The sequence below is a fragment of the Pinus tabuliformis genome, chromosome 9, assembly GCF_031772625.1.
Source record: "Pinus tabuliformis cultivar Carrire ecotype Pingquan chromosome 9, CPIR1, whole genome shotgun sequence".
In the NCBI taxonomy this organism is placed as follows: domain Eukaryota; kingdom Viridiplantae; phylum Streptophyta; class Pinopsida; order Pinales; family Pinaceae; genus Pinus; species Pinus tabuliformis.
The window spans coordinates 661,488,319-661,507,326 of record NC_142307.1 but is presented as its reverse complement, the minus strand read 5'-3'; the positions used below and the strand labels follow the sequence as shown (position 1 = coordinate 661,507,326).

Genomic DNA, 19,008 nt, shown 5'->3' with positions numbered 1-19,008 from the left:
AAATCTTGCCCAGATTTGCCTCTAGGCCTGCGACCTACCTCCTATAGCAGCTCGGCCTTATTACAGATGTTTTCTTGCCCAAAACAGACCCTTCACATCAACGTCCTCCTTCTTCTTGAGCTGCCTTAGGAAAATTTTTATAGGGCTGCCTTTAGGTTTGTGTTTTATTAGGGACCAACGTATAGGTTTAGGGCTCCTTCTTGATAGCGTTAGGGCTTCTCTTCATGGCTGCGTCCTCTAGATTAGGGCAGCGTATTTCTTCTTCTAGACTGCAGCTAAGGCAGCCTCTTTTCCTCCAATGTCTAGGGCTTCCACTCTTAGATTTCTGTTCCACTAAAACCCAAGACAAGTGGAGAGAAATCAAGATAGAAGTGTGTGTGTGTGTGAAATGACTCTCAAGTCATCTCCTTTTATACTAAAATGTTGAGCACATGTGGAGTTTATTTGGTTGTTGGCCGACCTTGACGAATTGTCTTATAACATAAATAAATTCATAACTCCATGAATACTCATCGGAATCAGATGATCTTTAGATCAATCCTACACCTCTTGATGAGAGGGATCCAAGAAAAATATCAGCTGCCATAAATAAGATGACCCACATGGAGTTTGGCCCTAGTTGCCAATTTTAACAGCTAGAAACAGTCACACGTGCGAGGTGCAGTAAAGGTATGACATCAGCCAACAGTCCTTTGTTTGGGTGAGAGATCAAGCCTCCAAGGACTCCCAAGCCTAGCGAAGGAGCCCAACTCTCTAAGGTGAAAGGACTCTAACTGGAAGACGAAGTGCTGGAAGACAAAGTGTCGAGGTATAAGGTGCAGAAAGGAGTGAAGACTTGACTTGTGCTTGGAGGATCTCTTTGTCAGGGGTCTAGGGTTTGGCATTGATCAATTGAAGCTTCAATAAGAGAAATTCACTAAGGGTTTTCCTCTCAAGAGTAGAGAGGTTTTGGCCCTAGCAGAGAGCCAACATCTTGTGTTCTTGTTTTATGTTTTGATAGCAGTTTGATGAACTACACACATATGCACTAATAATAAGAAGAAGAAGAATAAGCTAACAAGAAAAGTAAAAAGACTCCACAAATTGTTATTAAGTAACGAAGAATCACACTACACCACTTTGCCCTAGATTCTTCAACAATAAAGAGTGCTAGGTGTATGGGCAAGCTTGCTATGGGCATGAGCTCATGCTTGCCGAGTTTTTTATAGGCAAAAGTTGATGTCCCAAAAGGTATGTGTTTGCTTCTTTTATGTTGATGAATGCCAGTTGTTGTAAGTCCGGTTTTGGAAGCTAGTGTACATATTGGAGGATTGGTTAGAAGATCCCTTCGAAGGACATAAGGTATGATGCTTATATAAGGTTTGTGATAAGGGTTTATGTGCCCTAATCTTCAGTGATGAATGACAGTAGTACTTGTGCTTGTGACATTAATGAATGACAATGGTATTTTTGCTTATGATAGTAATGAATGGCAATGGTATTTAATAATGCTTATGATAGTAATGACTGGGAATGGTATTTGTGCTTATGACAGTAATGACTGGCAATGGTATTTGTGCTTATGATAGTGATGAATGACAGTGGTATTTGTGCTTATGACAGTGATGGATGGCAGTGACATTTATGACAGTGATACTTGACAGTGATATGACCATAATACATAATAGTGACACATTCTCTTATGTTAGAGATATATGTTAGTTGTGATAGTGAGATGGAGACCTATCAGAGGTCTTGTGGAGGGCTTGTTAACACCTCCTAGATAGGCTTGTATGCTGCCATCTTATGAAGATCCTACATGATCTATGGTTGGCCCTAGGAAGCCTAATGCAATTGATGTTGAGAGCCTTGTGTCTCATTATTATTGTACTTTGTATCTCCGCTGAACATTTGATGAATATCTAAGAAGAAGAAGAATTTATTTTGGGTTTTCCCCCTTGTGGGGTTTTGCCCTAGTCTCTAACCTAAATCTTGGTGTCTCTATTGTGTATGCTTTTCTTCTAATGTTCCTTACCATTCCATTGCATTGTTTATGTTAATGTTCTTTCTATATAATTAATTATGATGATATGGGGTGAATGAAATGTGAAAATTGTTGAAAAAGATAAAAATACAATTATCTACAATAGAGAACTATCTAGCCTTAAAATTAACAAAGGCTTGGAGTGAAATTGACTAGAAGAGGTATTTTTTAGATTGGAGGAATTCAACATCAAGGATAGGATCGGTTGCCTCCAAATCATCTTCCTTGGTGGTTAATTCATCCATTTTTCACCATAATTTCACTTTTCCTAGCAGAAACCCTAGTTTGGTTAAGCTTCAACTTGAGGGCTTTTTGAAGGTTTCATATTCCATTGGATTGATAGCATTGTTGGAAACCTTTTCCTCGGTACCTTGACCTTAGGACATTCCATTTTCCGTGCTATTACTCAAACCCTCAGTAGAGCGTGCCCTAGATTGGCCACTCTAAGGGATGTGAATTGCCTCTTCATCATTGTTGAGCCTTGTTCTCAAGTTGAGCCATCCTTTGGAAGCCTATAGTATCACCTTGAACCTCTAAGCCTAGAATATCCATTAGGTGACCTATATACCAAGACTCCTCCCATTGGTTAAAATCCATAAAGAGCAGGAGGTATTGATTGTGGTGACAATGGGCCATTACCTCATTGTTGTACTTGTCACTTGGTCTAGTACTTGCCTTATAGGGTGCCCCTGTCTAAGGCCTGCTAGATTTTGTGGCAACAAAGCCTACAAGTATGACTAGGTCGGCCTTAACCACTCTCTAGTATTATAATAAATGATCAAAGGATAGCCTTAGCCATGATGACAAATATACATGAATGTATCATGGCCACATGTGAAGCTTACACCCATAGTTCTAATAATGCAATATCTATGTCAATACAAGATAACTTGGCATTGATGTATATAAATACTATATGAATCATGATTTTGTTCAAGGATGAATCTAATTATTTACGATACCATCATTGTTAGCATCAATGTTTCATATATTGTGGTACACTGCATGTCCAAACCCTATTTTTTATTTTCTATTAACAAGTCTAAAACCTTTTTTTAATTATCGAAAAACATGTCTGAACCCTATTTCTCACTTTCTAATAACAAGTCTAAATTCTGTTTCTAATTTTCTAATGATATAATTCTGTTCTTAATTTTACTGTTTAGAATATAGATATTTAAGAGCTAATTGTTTATATTTGAAAAATTTTCATTATTTTATTTTCAATTGTTTTCAAAATGAAATTTTTGAACTTTTTCCATCCCCATTTCAGACATCTTTCCACCATTTCCCGTCCATCTGTCCCTGAACCTTGGTGTAGCATAAGTTATTCCCTTGCGTGACACAATTTTTGTACTTGACTATAAAATCCAAGTTGACGTTACTTTTAATCAAGTCCCAGAGCTTGTGACACTGGTATATGATGGAAGTTTCTATGTTATCAGGGTTCAAAACGTTGCCCTTCAAAATATATGAGTTAGCACAACAAATGTAACTACCTTCAAGTTTCCGCATTTTCAAATAGATGCCAAGTCTATCTAGAAATCAAATTTCTTCCAAAATGGTTATGGAAAAACAATGATTTTCCTCTATTAGATTTAAGATGTTTGCATATAGTAAAAAAAAATGAAGCATCTACAAAATTAATGAAGGAAGCTATACAGCACAAGCAACTGTTGCTGGAGAAATATAGATTCAGTTAACAACTATATTTTGCTATTATGTATTCAAGCAAAAGAAATCATAAAAAGAGAGTATGTAGGGAGAATGTTGAATATGAATTAGTGAATCCTACCGGAATAGAAACTGGCATTTCATTGTGTAAAATTTGAACGAAAAAGCTGATACTCAGTTCTTCTGGTACCGTAACCTTTCCAGTACTACTTCCCTGGACTAGGCATTTGTATAGGACAAGCATGTTATTTCCTGCAAAAGGTGCAACTGTACTTCCTCTCCATCTCCGTTCTTGAGGGGGTTTTGGTGGAGGCTCCAAAGGTTGCTCCCTTTGAATTCTTTCTATATCTGATTTTAAAAACATTACAATCATGTGGTTACCAACATGCAGTCAATATACAAGGATATGCATCCCACCAAAGAAAATGACAGATCCTTGTACGCTCAAGTTTCAACAGCTTCTCATAGAAAGTACTTAAAGATTGATACTACCTAAATATTTTCCTTTCCCCATAGGAAAGATTTTACTTACCAGAGGCAGATAGAAATAGACCTAGGAGACAAGTGAATTGTATGATGGTCTCTGCAGGAGCAAATCGTAACCGAGCCTTCTCCACAGCTCCTGGAATATTAGGATCTGATTTCAGAAGGCATACAAGTGACAATAAATTGCCAACCAATAGAAAAAAAGAAACGATTTAAAAGCATAAAAAATGATCATGACCAATGTATTTATTTCTATAATTCCCCATGTCATAAAAAGGTCAGGAACAAGAAACAATGATAAAATACATATTAAAGGACTTGAGATTCTAACAGTTAGCCCAAGTATATCATAGACTTTTCCATTGTCTAAAATTGATGGTGTAATTAATGTTCCACTGCAGCTAATGTAATCTTGACTAACACAACATTAGTGTCATCAATGTCGGGCACTAATGGTTTGTCATTAATGCTGTTGATCTGTTGAGAAATCTAGGGCAGCTAGATTAGGGAGATTTCTCTTAACTTGATAACTGCTTGTGATGTTCTTTAACTTCAACTTGTAGAATTTATAATTAACTTCTTCTTCTCTTAATTATTATAGTGTTCTTATCATCAAACAACTACCAAAACATGAAGATCAATGGAACAAATAGACACAAAATATAGGCTGCTAGCCAGGGCCAAAACCTATCCTAGAGAGGAAAACCCACAAGAATTCTTCTCTTCTTACAAAATCTTCAAATGACGAATTCCAAGACCTTTAGACCCAAGATTGAGACCCCTCCAAGACCAAGTCAACCTTCCTTCTTAATGAGCTTTTCCTTCAAATTCAAAAGAACTTCCTATAATATCCCGAGCAGGATATTTTGCTAATTTTGCAAAAATCTAGCTCAACCAAAATTTCTCCATAAAATAGCCATTCAATTAACAGAAGATTGCCATGTAAAATAGAACAAATAGAGTGCATGCAATTCATTAACACGATAAGAAGAAATAATCTCAGCTTTTATTATAATAGAATTGGGCTTTACATGTTGATACAATAAAATAGTTGAGATGAAAAACTGGCCTCAAGAATCTGCTCCAATGTTGTGCTGACCCTCCAAAACTGAACTAAAATGTCACTGCTCAGCTCTCCTGTGAATTCGCGAAGGGAAGATGGCTATTCGCTCAATCTCACTGCATCACCCGAGGGTTTCCTGTTGGAATTTCTAAGTTTAACCCATTAGAAATTCTTCCTGTACTATCTGATTTATTTCCTCCTACTTGTTCAATTGCTTAACAAGTTATTTACCATGTAAATACTGAAAATAAATACAAGTACAATATCAACACATATAGATCATCAATTGAAAGTAAACAAGCACACAAGTGACACCGTTGCTTTTTGACTAATGTCCTCGGAAAAACCCAATGCGGGAAAACTAGTGCAGCTATTCAGAGGGTTTTATTATTATGCAGTTTCAGAATACAACCTGGGTGCTAGAAATGGCTCACCCAACAGAGAATGCCCTCGACAGTAGTACCTCTCAGTTGGAGACAGAGATTCCGGCTGAATCACCAGATGAATGATCCCATAGCAGCAATGCAGCTTCTACTGCTCTGCGTCACCCTATCCAACTCTCTAGCTCCAGTCTGTCCCACAAACAATCTCCCAGCGTTGCCTCTAGGCCTTGCGTCAGCTTCTCTGGCCCAACGTTAGTCTCTTTGGCCCAACGTCAGCCTCTCTGGGCTTTGCGTCAGCCTTTGGAGCCTCTGCGTCTCACACGCTGGCCCTCTCTGGCTCTGTGCAGCTCCTTTTCTGCAACTCTTTCTGAACGAGAGGGGCCAACTTAGGATTGATTTGCCTAAGCTTCTGCTTAAAAGGTTTGGCCTCTTCATCCTTTAACGAAATTTTATGTTGAATAACATCGTTTCTGTAACCCTTAAGCTTGTCATAGAAAAAGGCCAGGAAATCCCGATATTCAATGAGCAGGTCAATTAAATCTTCCTTTCTTCTTCAGAAGTTCCTTTGCCAATTTTGACCATTTTTTGATTTTTGGGAAAACTGATATTTACCTCAATGAATTTCCCAAGATCCATCTTCTTTTCATTTGTATTTTTGGTGGCATCATTTCTATCAAAGATCTATTCCATGGCTACCATGTTCCCAAAGGTGGGATTTACTATGAAGAATTGGTTACCTGATTCCTACTGCAGCAAACTGATAATATTTCACCTACTTGTTAAATTACTTGAACAAGTTACTTGCAGTTTTCTATGGCAAATACTGAAATACATACATTGCAACCTACACAAAATAAAATGTTGCGGAAACTAAATATTGCACTGGAGAGAAATAAACACACACATCAACACAGTTGTTTTTGGACAATGTCCCCGAAAAACCCCAACTTGGGAAAACCGGTGCAACAACTGAGGGCTTTAATTATTATGTAGTAGTAAATCTGAGTATAAATCATTGGATGCCCAAACTAGCTAAACAATACAGAGAGATACAGGCAAAAAGTTAGTGAGAAGAATCTCACACTGATCTGGGAGATCCGACTCTGATCAGGGGCTTGCTGACTGGCCCCATGCTGCCTTTGCGCAACTTTTGCATCAACCCTACACAAATCTACGTCACACTGGCTAAGATTTGCGTCAATCCCTCTGTTGACCTCTTGTTGTCTGGAAATTCAATCTCCTGGCCCTCCAGTCTCGCACCCAGGCTTTTGGCACTGAATCTCGTCTCTCCCAACTGGAATTCGAACTCCCTCTGAAGCTCTGCGATGCCTCACTGAACTGCTCTCTGCCTTGCACTCCCCGTATCTAGAAACTTCCTCCAGTCTACTATCCATGCCCCTCTCTCACTGCTTCGACTTTACTGAATCACTTCCGACAACTCACAACTGCTACCCAGGAAATCGATTCTCTAGCAAAATCGAACTGCTAAAGTGTATTTCTCCAACCACATCGAACTTCTTCTTATAGTCTCTTGTTGGAGCTCCAACCTCCAGGATTAAAACATAATCAATGGCTAAGATTAACTTGCATTTGATCCTCGTCTTCTTCTAGAAGATTCACACCTGATTTAATTAATACCCTTTAATTAACCAGATTTCTTAAGTTTAGACTTAGGGAACCATTTTAAAAAGTTAATTATTTTAATTAAATCATCTCTAGGTGGAATTTTTCCAAACGATTTTTGGGTATTGGAGAATGCATGTGTCTTAGCTTCTCCGCAAAGCTTTGTGGCTAGTGCACATCCGATGCTACAAAAAATCAACACTCCCTCTTAGTGAGGAATGTGCTCTAGTGCTGCAACCCATTGAAGCATCACTTTGACTCTGCAACACCTCCTTCTGCGTTGTTGATGTCTGGCTGCTACTTCCCACCAACTACTGCGCAACTCTAATATGAGCTGCATTTGTGATGCTGCTGGCCCTGCTGAACTGTTGCCAAGATTGTATCTGCACTACAACCCTCTCTCCATCTATTGTTGCTGCAACTGCAACATCTGCAACGGAAAAACATCCAAAATACTGAACTAACTATGTTCAGTGTGATGAACCTTTCGTCCGAGTTCTGACTGTTGCTGACTCTGCTCTGTGCCAACTGCACTACTGCCAACTCTGCTCTGCACTACTTAGTATCTGACCGCTACTAGCTACTGCATCTATCACTTTGGCACCTGACTGCACCACCTGACACTGGTCCATCCTGCTACTCTTGACTATGGTCTCTAGTAGAAAGGTATTTATCTAAGTGGTGGACTCCTCAAGGATCCTACCCATCTTGTAGCTCTCTGAGGCTACAACTCTAGATCACCCCACCTCACCCCTAGAGGCATCTCGACAATCATGGCAAACTCTTCCTCCAGCCTAGAGGAAAGCCTGTCAATATCAGCGGATGCAGCTTGCTGATCCTACTTCTCCTCCTTGTCCCTCTTTCTGAGAGGACATTGAGTGTTGTAGTGGCCCATCTCACCACACCTAAAACACTTGATCTTTGAAACGTCCTTCTTCCTCTTGCGCTGCTCCTGCTGCCCCTTTGATGCAAGGGCCACATCCTCCTCTTCCTTCACGACCTTCATCCCACTGCTGCTACTGCCACTAATGGTGGCCTTCACTAAATCACGCCTCATCTCCTCCTGCTGCAGATAAGCCCATACATGTTCCCAATTTGGCAGGTGTTCTCTGCCCAGGATGCTCTCAAGGAACACTTGCCAATCTTCAGAAACGCTATTCAGCGCTAATCGAACAAACTCTATAGGTTGGGGCCCTGACCCTACTAAAGCCAGTTGATCCCGAACTTCCTGAAGCCTCTTAAGGAAGGGGTCTATTCGTTCCTCTTTTTGCATCATCGTGCATCTGAACTTCTCTTCTAAGTACATCTTTCATTGCTCAGAAGATCCTTCATATAGCGTAGTTAAGGCTTCCCACATTTGTTGGGCAGTATCCTTGCCGGCTATATGGGATACTACATGATCTCGAACCCTGTCGAGAATGATCCTCTTAGTCTTGTCCATCTCAGCCTTGTACTTCTTGAGCAGATCTGCATCAGCGGGCACAACTGCCACACTATTGACATAGGCTTTGAGATCATGCTCATCTAGAAGGCAGGAAATCTTGGCCTTCCAAATCACATAGTTGGAGAGTACAACTGATCTTGATCTCTCAACCCTGTTGATGCCATCTCTCTTGAAAAAAAGGTCGAACTTCTCTCGCTTCTTCTCTACGCAACTTCTGCCCAGCTATTCGCACTCCCTTCTGGAGTGAGAAATCTCGCACACAACTACTATTGCTCTGCTAGAAAAATTCAGACTTCTTGGCTGGAAGTCCTCTGAGGAAGAAATTCCCTCAGTATGCTCTATTCTCTCCCTCTCACACTATTCTGCCAACAACTATTGCAAAATATATGCGTCCCAGTTGAAGATCTACTTTGCAAGGAAACAATGTTTCTCCCTTCTGCCTCTGGAAAGCTTTGATCTGGAGAATCGAATTTCTCTGTTGACTCACTTAGAGAATTCGATATCACTCAAAACTTCAACTTCTTTAGCCCAAGGACTGCTCTGCCTTTTGGGGTTTCGAATTGTTGCCTTTGCAGGAATTTCGAACTCCCTCTTCCTTTCCGCTCTGAGCTCTCCTGCTCACGATCTATCCTCTGATACCATGTGAAGAATCGGTTACCTGATTCCTACTACAACAAACTGATAATATTTCACCTACTTGTTAAATTACTTGAACAAGTTACTTGCAGTTTTCTATGGCAAATACTGAAATACATACACTGCAGCCTACACAAAATAAAATACTGTGGAAACTAAATACTGCATTGGAGAGAAATAAACACACACATCAACACAGTTGTTTTTGGACAATGTCCCCAGAAAAACCCAACTTGGGAAAACTAGTGTAGCAGTTGAGGGTTTTAATTATTATGCAGTAGTAAATTTGAGTACAAATCATTGGATGCCCAAACTGGTTATCTGATACAGAGAAATACTGGCAAAAAGTTAGTGAGAAGAATCTCACACTGATCCGAGAGATCCAACTCTAATTAGGGGCTTGCTGACTGGCCCCACACTGCCTTTGCACAGCTTCTGTGTCACATTGGCTGGGCTTTGCATCAATCCCTCTGCTAACCTCTTGATGTTTGGAAATTCGATCTCCTCGCCCTTCGGTTTCACACCCAGCTTTTGGCACTGAATCTCGTCTCTCCCGGCTGGAATTCAAACTCCCTTTGAAGCTTTGTGCTGCCTCTGCGTGGCACTGTGCTGCTTCACTGAACTGCTCTTTGCCTTCTCTGCCTTGTACTCCCCAAATCTGGAAAACTTCCTCCAGTCTACTATCCCTGCCCCTCTCTCACTGCTTCGACTTTATCAAATCACTTCCAACAACTCACAGCTGCTACTCAGGGAATCGATTCTCTAGCAAAATCGAACTGCTCAAGTGTATTTCTCCAACCACTTCGAACTTCTTCTTATAATCTCTCGTTGGAGCTCCAACGGGAAGAATTAAAACATAGTCAATGGCTAAGATTACCTTGGAGTTGATCCTCGTATTCTTCTAGAAGATTCACACCTAATTTAATTAATACCCTTTAATTAACCATATTTTCTAAGTTTAGACCTAGGAAATCGTTTAAAAAAGTTAATTATTTTAATTAAATCATCTCTAGGTGGAATTTTCCCAAAGGATTTTTGGGTATTGGAGAATGCATGTGTTTTAGCCTCTCTGCAAAGTTTCAAGGCTAGAGCACATCCGATGCAAGAAAAAAACAACATTACCACATCTTTTCTTCTAAGTTTAGACCCTTCCTCCTTAGGACAAGATTGGACATTTTCAAATTCATCTAAATGATTAAGGAAACGGACAATCGACTTTTCATCATCAAATACTTGCCAATGCTCCACATTATCCGGAACTGATGGCCTAAGGAAGACTTCCATTTTGGCTTTATCCTGTATTAAATTGTCATATTTTTGGAAAGTGGAAGCGGCTACATCAAGCTCATCGGCTTGACCATTTTCCTCTCTAGGAATAATGTGCAGGCCAAATGCATTGAATAAATCTATGGTATCCTATACAACATTTCTATAATTCTTGAGTCTATCACTTTTGCATGAGAATATACCCTTGACTTGCTTGATGACAAGATCTGAGTCACCTTTCACAATTAGTGATTTTATTCCAAGATCCCTGGTTATTTCCAAGCCTAGCAACAAAGCTTCATACTCAACTACATTGTTAGTAGCTTTGAACTCTAAGAAGAAAGAAAATTTGAACACATGCCCTTGAGGTGAAGCTAAAACAATTCCGACCCCTTTACCTAGTTTTGAAAAGGCACCATCAAAACTCATTGTGAAAATTCCTAAACCAGAATTCCTACTGCAGCAAACTGATGTTACTTCTCCTACTTGTTGATCCATACAAGTTATTTACTATGTGCTACGACAAACATCGAAGTAAATACTACTGCAACCTTCACTTAATTAACATTATATGCGGAAACAAGAGACTGTGCCAAAAAGAAAATACAACACAATTGACACCGTTATTTTTGGACAAATGTCCCCGGAAAAAACCAATGCGGGAAAACCAATACAATAGCTCTAAGGGTTTTATATATTAAGCAGTAGTTTCTGAATACAACTCTGGATGCCCTCCCGACAATCCAGTTACAAAGAAATACAACTGGCAGAAAAGAATTGTGAGATTACCTCACTCTACCCGACAAATCTTGGTTGCACGACCGCTGAATCAACTGTCCCCGACTACAACTACGTTGCCTTGTTGGAATTTCTAAATCTAACTGTTAGAAATCCTTCCTGTACTTTCAGATTTATTTCTTCCTACTTGTTCTGTTAATTAACAAGTTATTTACCATGTAAATATTGAAAATAAATACAAGTATAGTCTCAACACATACGAATAATCAACTGAAGGAAAAATAAGCACACAAGTGACACCGTTATTTTTGGACTAATGTCCCCGGAAAAAACCCAATGTGGGAAAACCGGTGCAGCTATCTGAAGGTTTTATTATTAAGCAGTTTCAGAATACATTCTGGGTGCCAGAAATGGCTCACCCAAGAGAGAATGCCCTCGACAGTAGTACCTCTCAGTCGGAGACAGATATCAGCGCCAATCTACCCCACGAAATTTCCCAGCGTCAACCTCTAGGGTCTGTGTCAGCCTCTCTGGGCTCTACGTCAACCTCTGGAGCCTCTGCGTCTTGTTGATTTTGGGTAGCATCGGATGTGCTCTAGCCACGAAAATTGGTGGAGAGGCTAAATCACATGAGATCTCCAATACCCAGAAATGGTTTGGGTAGAATATAACTAGTTTGGAAGATATTAAATTAATTAATATTTTTAATGGAGTCCCTAAGTCTAAACTTAGGGAAAATAAAATATTAATGTGAATTAATATAAAACTGAGTTAGAGTGCTACAAAAGTCATGGATCAAGCCAGATTTAATCTTAGCTATTGATTAAGGACTTAATCTCGGTCGTTGAATTGTCAACGAGAAAAGTATAAGAGGAGGCTTGAGGGTCACTTGGAGAACACACCGAGTTGATCAAGATTTTGATTTTCTAGGGCAGGGTTTGTTGAGGAAGTCGAAAGAGTGATCAGCGTTGCAACTGAGGGGCAGTGAATACAGAACCAGAGAGGCAGAGAGAGTACCGAGAGAATCAGCATAGACGCCGAGAGAGAGGGACGCAGAGCCAGCCAGAGGCCACACAGAGCCAACTAGGGCCCACGCAGAGCCAGCCAGGAGCTGCGCAGTGCCTCAGAGAGCCAGCGTGGGTGACCTAGAGGCTCTACAGGCTAACGCAGTGCCTCCAGAGGTTGACGTAGGGGTTATTGGGTTGACGTTGGGCCCGGAAGGGCAGACACTGGGGTTTTCGTGGGGCAGATTGAAGTTGGGAGCTGTCGAAGTGTTTATCCGGGGTTTCAGCTGGAATATCTGCTTCCGAGTAGAGAGGTACTACTGCCGAGATTATTCTCTGTTGGGTGAGCTAGTTTTGGCACCCAGATTGTATTCAAAAACTGCATAATAATAAAACCTTCGGATCGCTGCACCGATTTTCCCGCATTGGGTTTTTCCGGGGGCATTGGTCCAAAAACAATGGTGTCACTTGTGTGCTTGTTTTGTTTCCTTCAGTTGATGATCTATAATGTGTTGAGCATGTACTTGTATTTATTTTTAGTATTTACATGATAAATAACTTTTTAAATAATCAGAACAAGTAGGCAGAAATAAATCAGAAAAGTACATGAAGGGTTTCTAAAGGGTTAGACTTAGAAATTACAACATGGTATCATAGCATGGTTGCAGATCACTGGAGAACTAACGACATCAGCCGAGCAGAGCAGCAGCAGCAGAAAACAACTGTCTCGAGTGACAAAAGATGTTCCTAGCAGAGAAGCAGCAAGGAAGGGGTGACATAGTGCCTGCGTCATCAAGTTTGAGCTGGGAAGAGGATCAACGCAGTGGTAGAGGGGAGCACACTCGACCTACACAATGCCCGATCATCTTTCTCAATCAGGAAGGATTGACGCCCGTGGCTAGGAGGTGCGGATTTTGCTGGTGTCAGGATTGCGCAAAGCCTAGAAGCTCGAACCTTCAGTTTGTTGGGGCTTAGGAGGTTGTGGGTAAGTTGCAGAGTGAAGCTGGTGGGGTACTTTAATCAGAACAGTACATAACAGGGCAAGACCAAGGAGGAGGGAGTTGCTACCGAGGATTTCTAGCCAAGAAATCCGAATCAGTGGTGCAACTGCACTAACGATCGGAGTGGGGGCATCTCAACATTGGAAGAGGGGTTTCCAGGAGGGAAATCGAGGCTCAGAGGGAGTTACACCGAGAACTTCCAGAAGGGAAGTAGAGGAGCAACGAGATGGCAGTGAACAGAGTAAGAGACCAGGACAGACTGGACGGAGCCTCAAACTTCGTAGTCTGTAAGGCCAAAATCTTATCCGTTCTAGACAGGAACTGTCTTAAGCAATTCGCCTTGAGGACAATAGTAGTCCCAGTTGACCCAACTGATAACGATAAGTACGAGGATGCAATGGCGAGGGCCAAGAGCATCATCCTTGACGGGGTCAAGGACCATGTAGTACCACACATTACCGAGAAGAATACGGCAAATGAGATGTGGGAAGCCCTAAAGAAGTTGTATTAGCATACTTTCGTGCAGAGAAAGATGCTACTAGAAAATTGGTTGCGGTCATACCAGATGCAAAAGGGAGAACAGATCGACATCTTCCTCGGTCGATTGAAGGAGATCCGAGATCAGCTGACTTCCATAGGGGCCACGCCGGATCAAGAATTGATGGTGAGAACAACCCTGAACGCAGTCTCAGAAGACTAGGAGGTGTTTGTCCAGAGCATACTGGGCAAGGCAACCCTTCCAGATTGGGAGGAAATGTGGGCGGCTCTTCGCCAAGAAGAGATCAGAAGGCTAAGTAAGGCGGGAAGCAGCGGCAAGGGATCAAAATCAAGAAGGAGGAAAAGGAGGATGCTACCCTAGCATTTGAGGGAAAGCAGAAGAAACGGAAGAAGAAGGACCTCTCCAAGGTCAAATGCTTCAACTGTGGGGAACTGGGTCACTATGCAAGCCAGTGTCTGAGGAAGAAGAGCAAGGGAGAGGCTTCCAAGACCAAGGCTGCGCCAGCAAGGGCGGAGAACGAATTGGAGACAAATGATGACTGTGCCATGAGTGCTCACACGCCACTTGAGCAGAAGTGGGGAGACATCGAGTTGTAGTTAAACGGACTACAAGCGATGAGGGGCAGGATCCTCGAGGTACCCAACCTCTTGGATTATACCTTGCTACGAGAGACCTGAAGAGGAGTAGCAAGACTGGCGGATGTCGGTAGAGACAGATGTGGATGAAGCAAGAGAGGGGGCTACAGTGCAGGAGTCCCAAGACAGCGTGAGGAAACAGTGCGAGATGCACAGAGTTGTGGCAGCAGCGCAGAGGTCAGAGAGGAAGCACTTGTCAGTGACAGAGGGAGCTTCAGCATCGGGAGTGTTTCTAGCCTGACGGAGATGTCAGAGTTGGGAAATCAATTACTTACTTCTCAGTAACTGAGTTGTAGTGCAGCAGTTAGTAGTGGCAGTGTTATGGGCAGCATGATGAGAGGGGTTGTAGTGCAGATGTAGCAGTGGCAGTGGCAGGGCCATGGGCAGCAGCACGGATGCAAAGGGAGCTGCCGTATAGATGCAGCAGTGGCATTGGCAGGGCCATGGATAGCAGTACATGATGCAACAATGTAGAGGATGTTGGGAAGCAGGCCTAGCATCAGCACAGGGACCAATGCCAGATGATCAGGGTGATACTCAATGAGGAGTATTACTAGAGCACAATTCTCGCTAAGAGGGAGTGTTGATTTGGGGTAGCATCGAATGTGCTTTAGCCACGAAAATTGGTGGAGAGGCTAAAGCACATGAGATCTCCAATACCCAGAAATGGTTTGGGCAGAATATAACCAGTTTGGGAGATATTAAAATAATTAATATTTTTAATGGAGTCCCTAAGTCTAAACTTAGGGAAAATAAAATATTAATGTGAATTAATATAAAACTAAGTTAGAGTGGTCCAAAAGTCATCGATCAAGCCAGATCTAATCTTAGTTGTTGATTAGGGACTTAATCTCGGTCGTTGAATTGTTAACGAGAAAAGCATAAGAGGAGGCTTGAGGGTCACTTGGAGAACACACCAAGTTGATCAAGATTTTGATTTTCTGGGGCAAGGTTTGTTGAAGAAGTCGAAAGAGTGATCAGAGTTGCAGCTGAGGGGCAGTGAATACAGAAGCAGAGAGGCAAAGAGAGTACCAGGAGAATCAGCGTAGAAGCTGGGAGAGAGGAATGCAGGGCAAGCCAGAGGCCATGCAGAGCTAGCTAAGGCCCACACACAGGCAGCCAGGAGCTACGCCGTGCCTCAGAGAACCTGCGTGGGTGACGCAGAGGCTCTAGAGGTTGGTGGAGTGCCTCCAGAGGTTGATGCAGGGGTTATTGCGCTGATGCTGGGCTAGGAAGGGCTGACGCAGTCCCTAGAGGCAGACATTGGGGTTTTCGTGGGGCAGATTGGAGCTGGGAGCTGTCGGAGTGTTTATCCGAGGTTTCAGCCAGAATATCTGCTTTCGAGTAGAGAGGTACTACTGCCGAGATTATTCTCTTTTGGGTGAGCCGGTTTTGGCACCCAGATTGTATTCATAAACTGTATAGTAATAAAACCCTCAGATAGCTGCACCAGTTTTCCCGCATTGGGTTTTTCCAGGGACATTGGTCCAAAAACAATGGTGTCACTTGTGTGCTTGTTTTGTTTCCTTCAGTTGATGGTCTGTAATGTGTTGAGCATGTACTTGTATTTATTTTCAGTATTTACATGGTAAATAACTTGTTAAATAATCAGAACAAGTAAGCATAAATAAATCAGAAAAGTACATGAAGAGTTTCTAACGGGTTAGACTTAGAAATTACAACACGTCTCCCACGCTAGCCCTCCTCAGGTTCTGCGTAGCTCCTCGCTGCTTCTGTGTGGCCTCTAGCTGGATCTGCGTCAACCCTCTCTCGGCTTCTGCACTGATGCTCCCAGTACTATCTCTGCCTCTCTGCTACTGCATTCACTGCCCCTCAGCTGCAACTCTAATCATTCCTTCGATTTCCTCAGCAAGCCCTGCCCCAGAAAATCGAATTCTTGATCAACTCGGTGTGTTCTCCAAGTGACCCTCAAGCCTCTTCTTATACTTTTCTCGTTGACAATTCAACGAACAAGATTAAGTCCCTAATCAACGGCTAAGATTAGATTTGGCTTGATCCATGACTTTTGGACCATTCTAACTCAGTTTTATATACTTTTCCGATCCACTGAACCTCCTGCCCAATTTGCATCAGTAAATCCACTCAATCTAATATCCTTACTCCTGGTGTACAAGAGTCCATAATTGATTGTTCCCTGTAAATACCTGAGAACATGTTTGGTTGTTACCCAGTGCGCCCTCTTCGGTTCCACCATGAACTAACTGAGGGTGTTGACAGAGTAGCAAATGTCTGGCCTGGTATTGACCAAATACATCAGGGACCCTATGAGCTGCCTGTATAGGGTGGGATCGACATTCTTGTCTTTTGATGCATCAATCTTCTTCTAGTTGGTGATCATTGGTGTAGCCATAGGTCTACAGTCTTCCATCCCGAATCTTTTCAGGATTTTTGTAGCATACCTCCCTTGCCCAAGAAATATTTCTCCCTTCTGCTGCCAAACTTCCAACCCTAGGAAGTAGTGCATTTGTCTCAAATCCTTCATATCGAATTCTGTGGCTAGATTCTTCATGCAGTCCCTAATGAGTCTGGATGATTCTGTCAGAAAGAGATCATCCACATACAATACTAAGATTAGCGGCTCATTCTCTACAACCCGATAGTAGAGATTCAGATCTGTGTCACTCTTGACAAACCCCATCTTCTACAAGTAGCCATCTATTCGACCATACCATGCTCTCGGTGCCTGTTTCAGCCCATACAAGGCTTTCTTCAATCTGCATACATGAGACTTCTTCTCATGAGTTTCAAAGCCCTCTGGTTGTTCAATGTATACCTCCTCTTCTATTACCCCATTCAGAAATGTCGTTTTGACATCCATCTGATGGATCTCCCATCCCATCTGGGCTGTAAGAGATATCACGGTCCTAATAGATGTATACCTAGCTACCAGGGCAAAGGTCTCCTCATAGTCAATCCCTTCCTTTTGAGCATACCCCTTAGCCACGAACTTGGCCTTGTATTTCTCAACACTACCGTCTGCAACGTATTTGATCTTGTAGATCCATCTTGAACCTACCACTGATCTGTCTTGAGGTCTTGGCACCACCTCCCAGACATCATTTACCATTATGGAGTTGTATTCCTCTACCATCGCATCTAGCCAAACCTGATGTTGAGTTGCTTCCTTGAAACTGGCAGGCTCTCTATCTTGAGCTACTAATGCCTGATATCTATCTGGTTGTTTTCGCTCCCTCTTATTGTTTCTTGGCGCAACGATGAAGTCCCCTACGTCTCGCAGAATCTAACGAAGTTCCCTGCTAGTTCTTCCTCTGCGAACAGGTGCTTCTGTTCGCCTCTCCTCCTCATCCTAAGAATCTTCCTGTTCTGAGGAAGAATTCTTTACTTCTGTTGGTTGAAAAGGTTTAACCAATGGTTCCTCTTTCGACTGCTCCTCGAAACGCATCTCGCGAGATCTTCTGAAAGCCCTGTCCTCCATGAACTTTACATCTCATCGTACTACTACCTTCCTGCTCCCTGGAAGATAGATTCTGTATGTCTTAGCATTCTTGCTATATCCTACTAGATATCCCTTTTCCGCAGTCTGATCCAGCTTCTTCCTCTTTTCTTCGGGTATGCGATAATATGCTAGACTCCCAAATATCCTGAAATGACTAACTTCAGATGTCTTCCCTGTGAAGACTTTCTCTGGAGTAGTTTTGCCCACTGCCCAATGAGGAGTCCTGTTTTGAACATAGACTACTGTGTTGCATGCTTCTGCCCACAAAAATTTTGGCATATCCTGATCATACATCATGGCCCTAGCTACTTCTACAATAGTCCTGTTCTTTCTTTTTGCTACCCCATTCTGCTCCGGATTATATGGAGCTGTCCACTCTCCTCTGATGCCCTCCTTAGCGCAAAAATCAGTGAAGTCCTCATCGACATATTCTCCACCATTATCTGAGCGTAAACCTTTTATTTTCTTCCCAGTCAGATTCTCCACTAGAGCCTTGAACTCTTTGAATCGACAGAAAACCTCATCCTTGGTTTTCAGAAAATAAATCCAAGTTTTCGTTGAGTGGTCATCAATGAAGGTAAGGAAATACTCGGCACCACTAAGAGCTTTGATGGACATAGGTCCGCAGATATCAGAGTGTATCAATCCTAGTACACTCTTGGCCCTGTGTTTGCTCCTAAGAAATGCTGCCTTAGCATACTTTTCTAGAACACATCCCATGCATACATCATCTCGTTCCGTACTCAGATCCGGAACTCCTGCTATAGTGCTCCTGAGAATTCTCAGAGCTCCATGGTGCATGTGACACATTCTTCTGTGCCATAGTTCGTTCAAGTCCTTGTCTCCATCACTACATATTAGTGCCATTGGTGATTCTAGTTGCAATCTATACAACCGATTACTTTTGATCCCGATCTGCACTTTCTTTTTCGAGCTCGGGTGTTTGACGTATACCTTCTCCTTGATGAAGTAGACATCATATCCCTTTCCTTGTAGTTGCGACACAGAAAGTAAGTTCATCCCCAATCCTGGTACATGCAGTACATGCATAGCAT

General features: G+C 42.1%; 1 protein-coding gene across 2 annotated transcripts in view; it reads right to left on the bottom strand.

The window, feature by feature from the left end:
* The window catches only part of LOC149150406 (uncharacterized), a 247,810-nt gene that overhangs the window by 64,320 nt on the left and 164,482 nt on the right, over positions 1 to 19,008 (bottom strand). The window contains exons 3-4 of one of the 2 annotated variants that reach the window (XM_089441556.1): positions 4,230 to 4,334; positions 3,819 to 4,045 (exon numbers count right to left, since the gene is read on the bottom strand). In XM_089441556.1, the coding sequence (XP_089297682.1) occupies positions 3,819 to 4,045; positions 4,230 to 4,334 (332 nt within the window). The remainder of the gene's footprint in view (positions 1 to 3,818; positions 4,046 to 4,229; positions 4,335 to 19,008) is intronic. The other variant, XM_089441557.1, reaches the window with a different exon arrangement.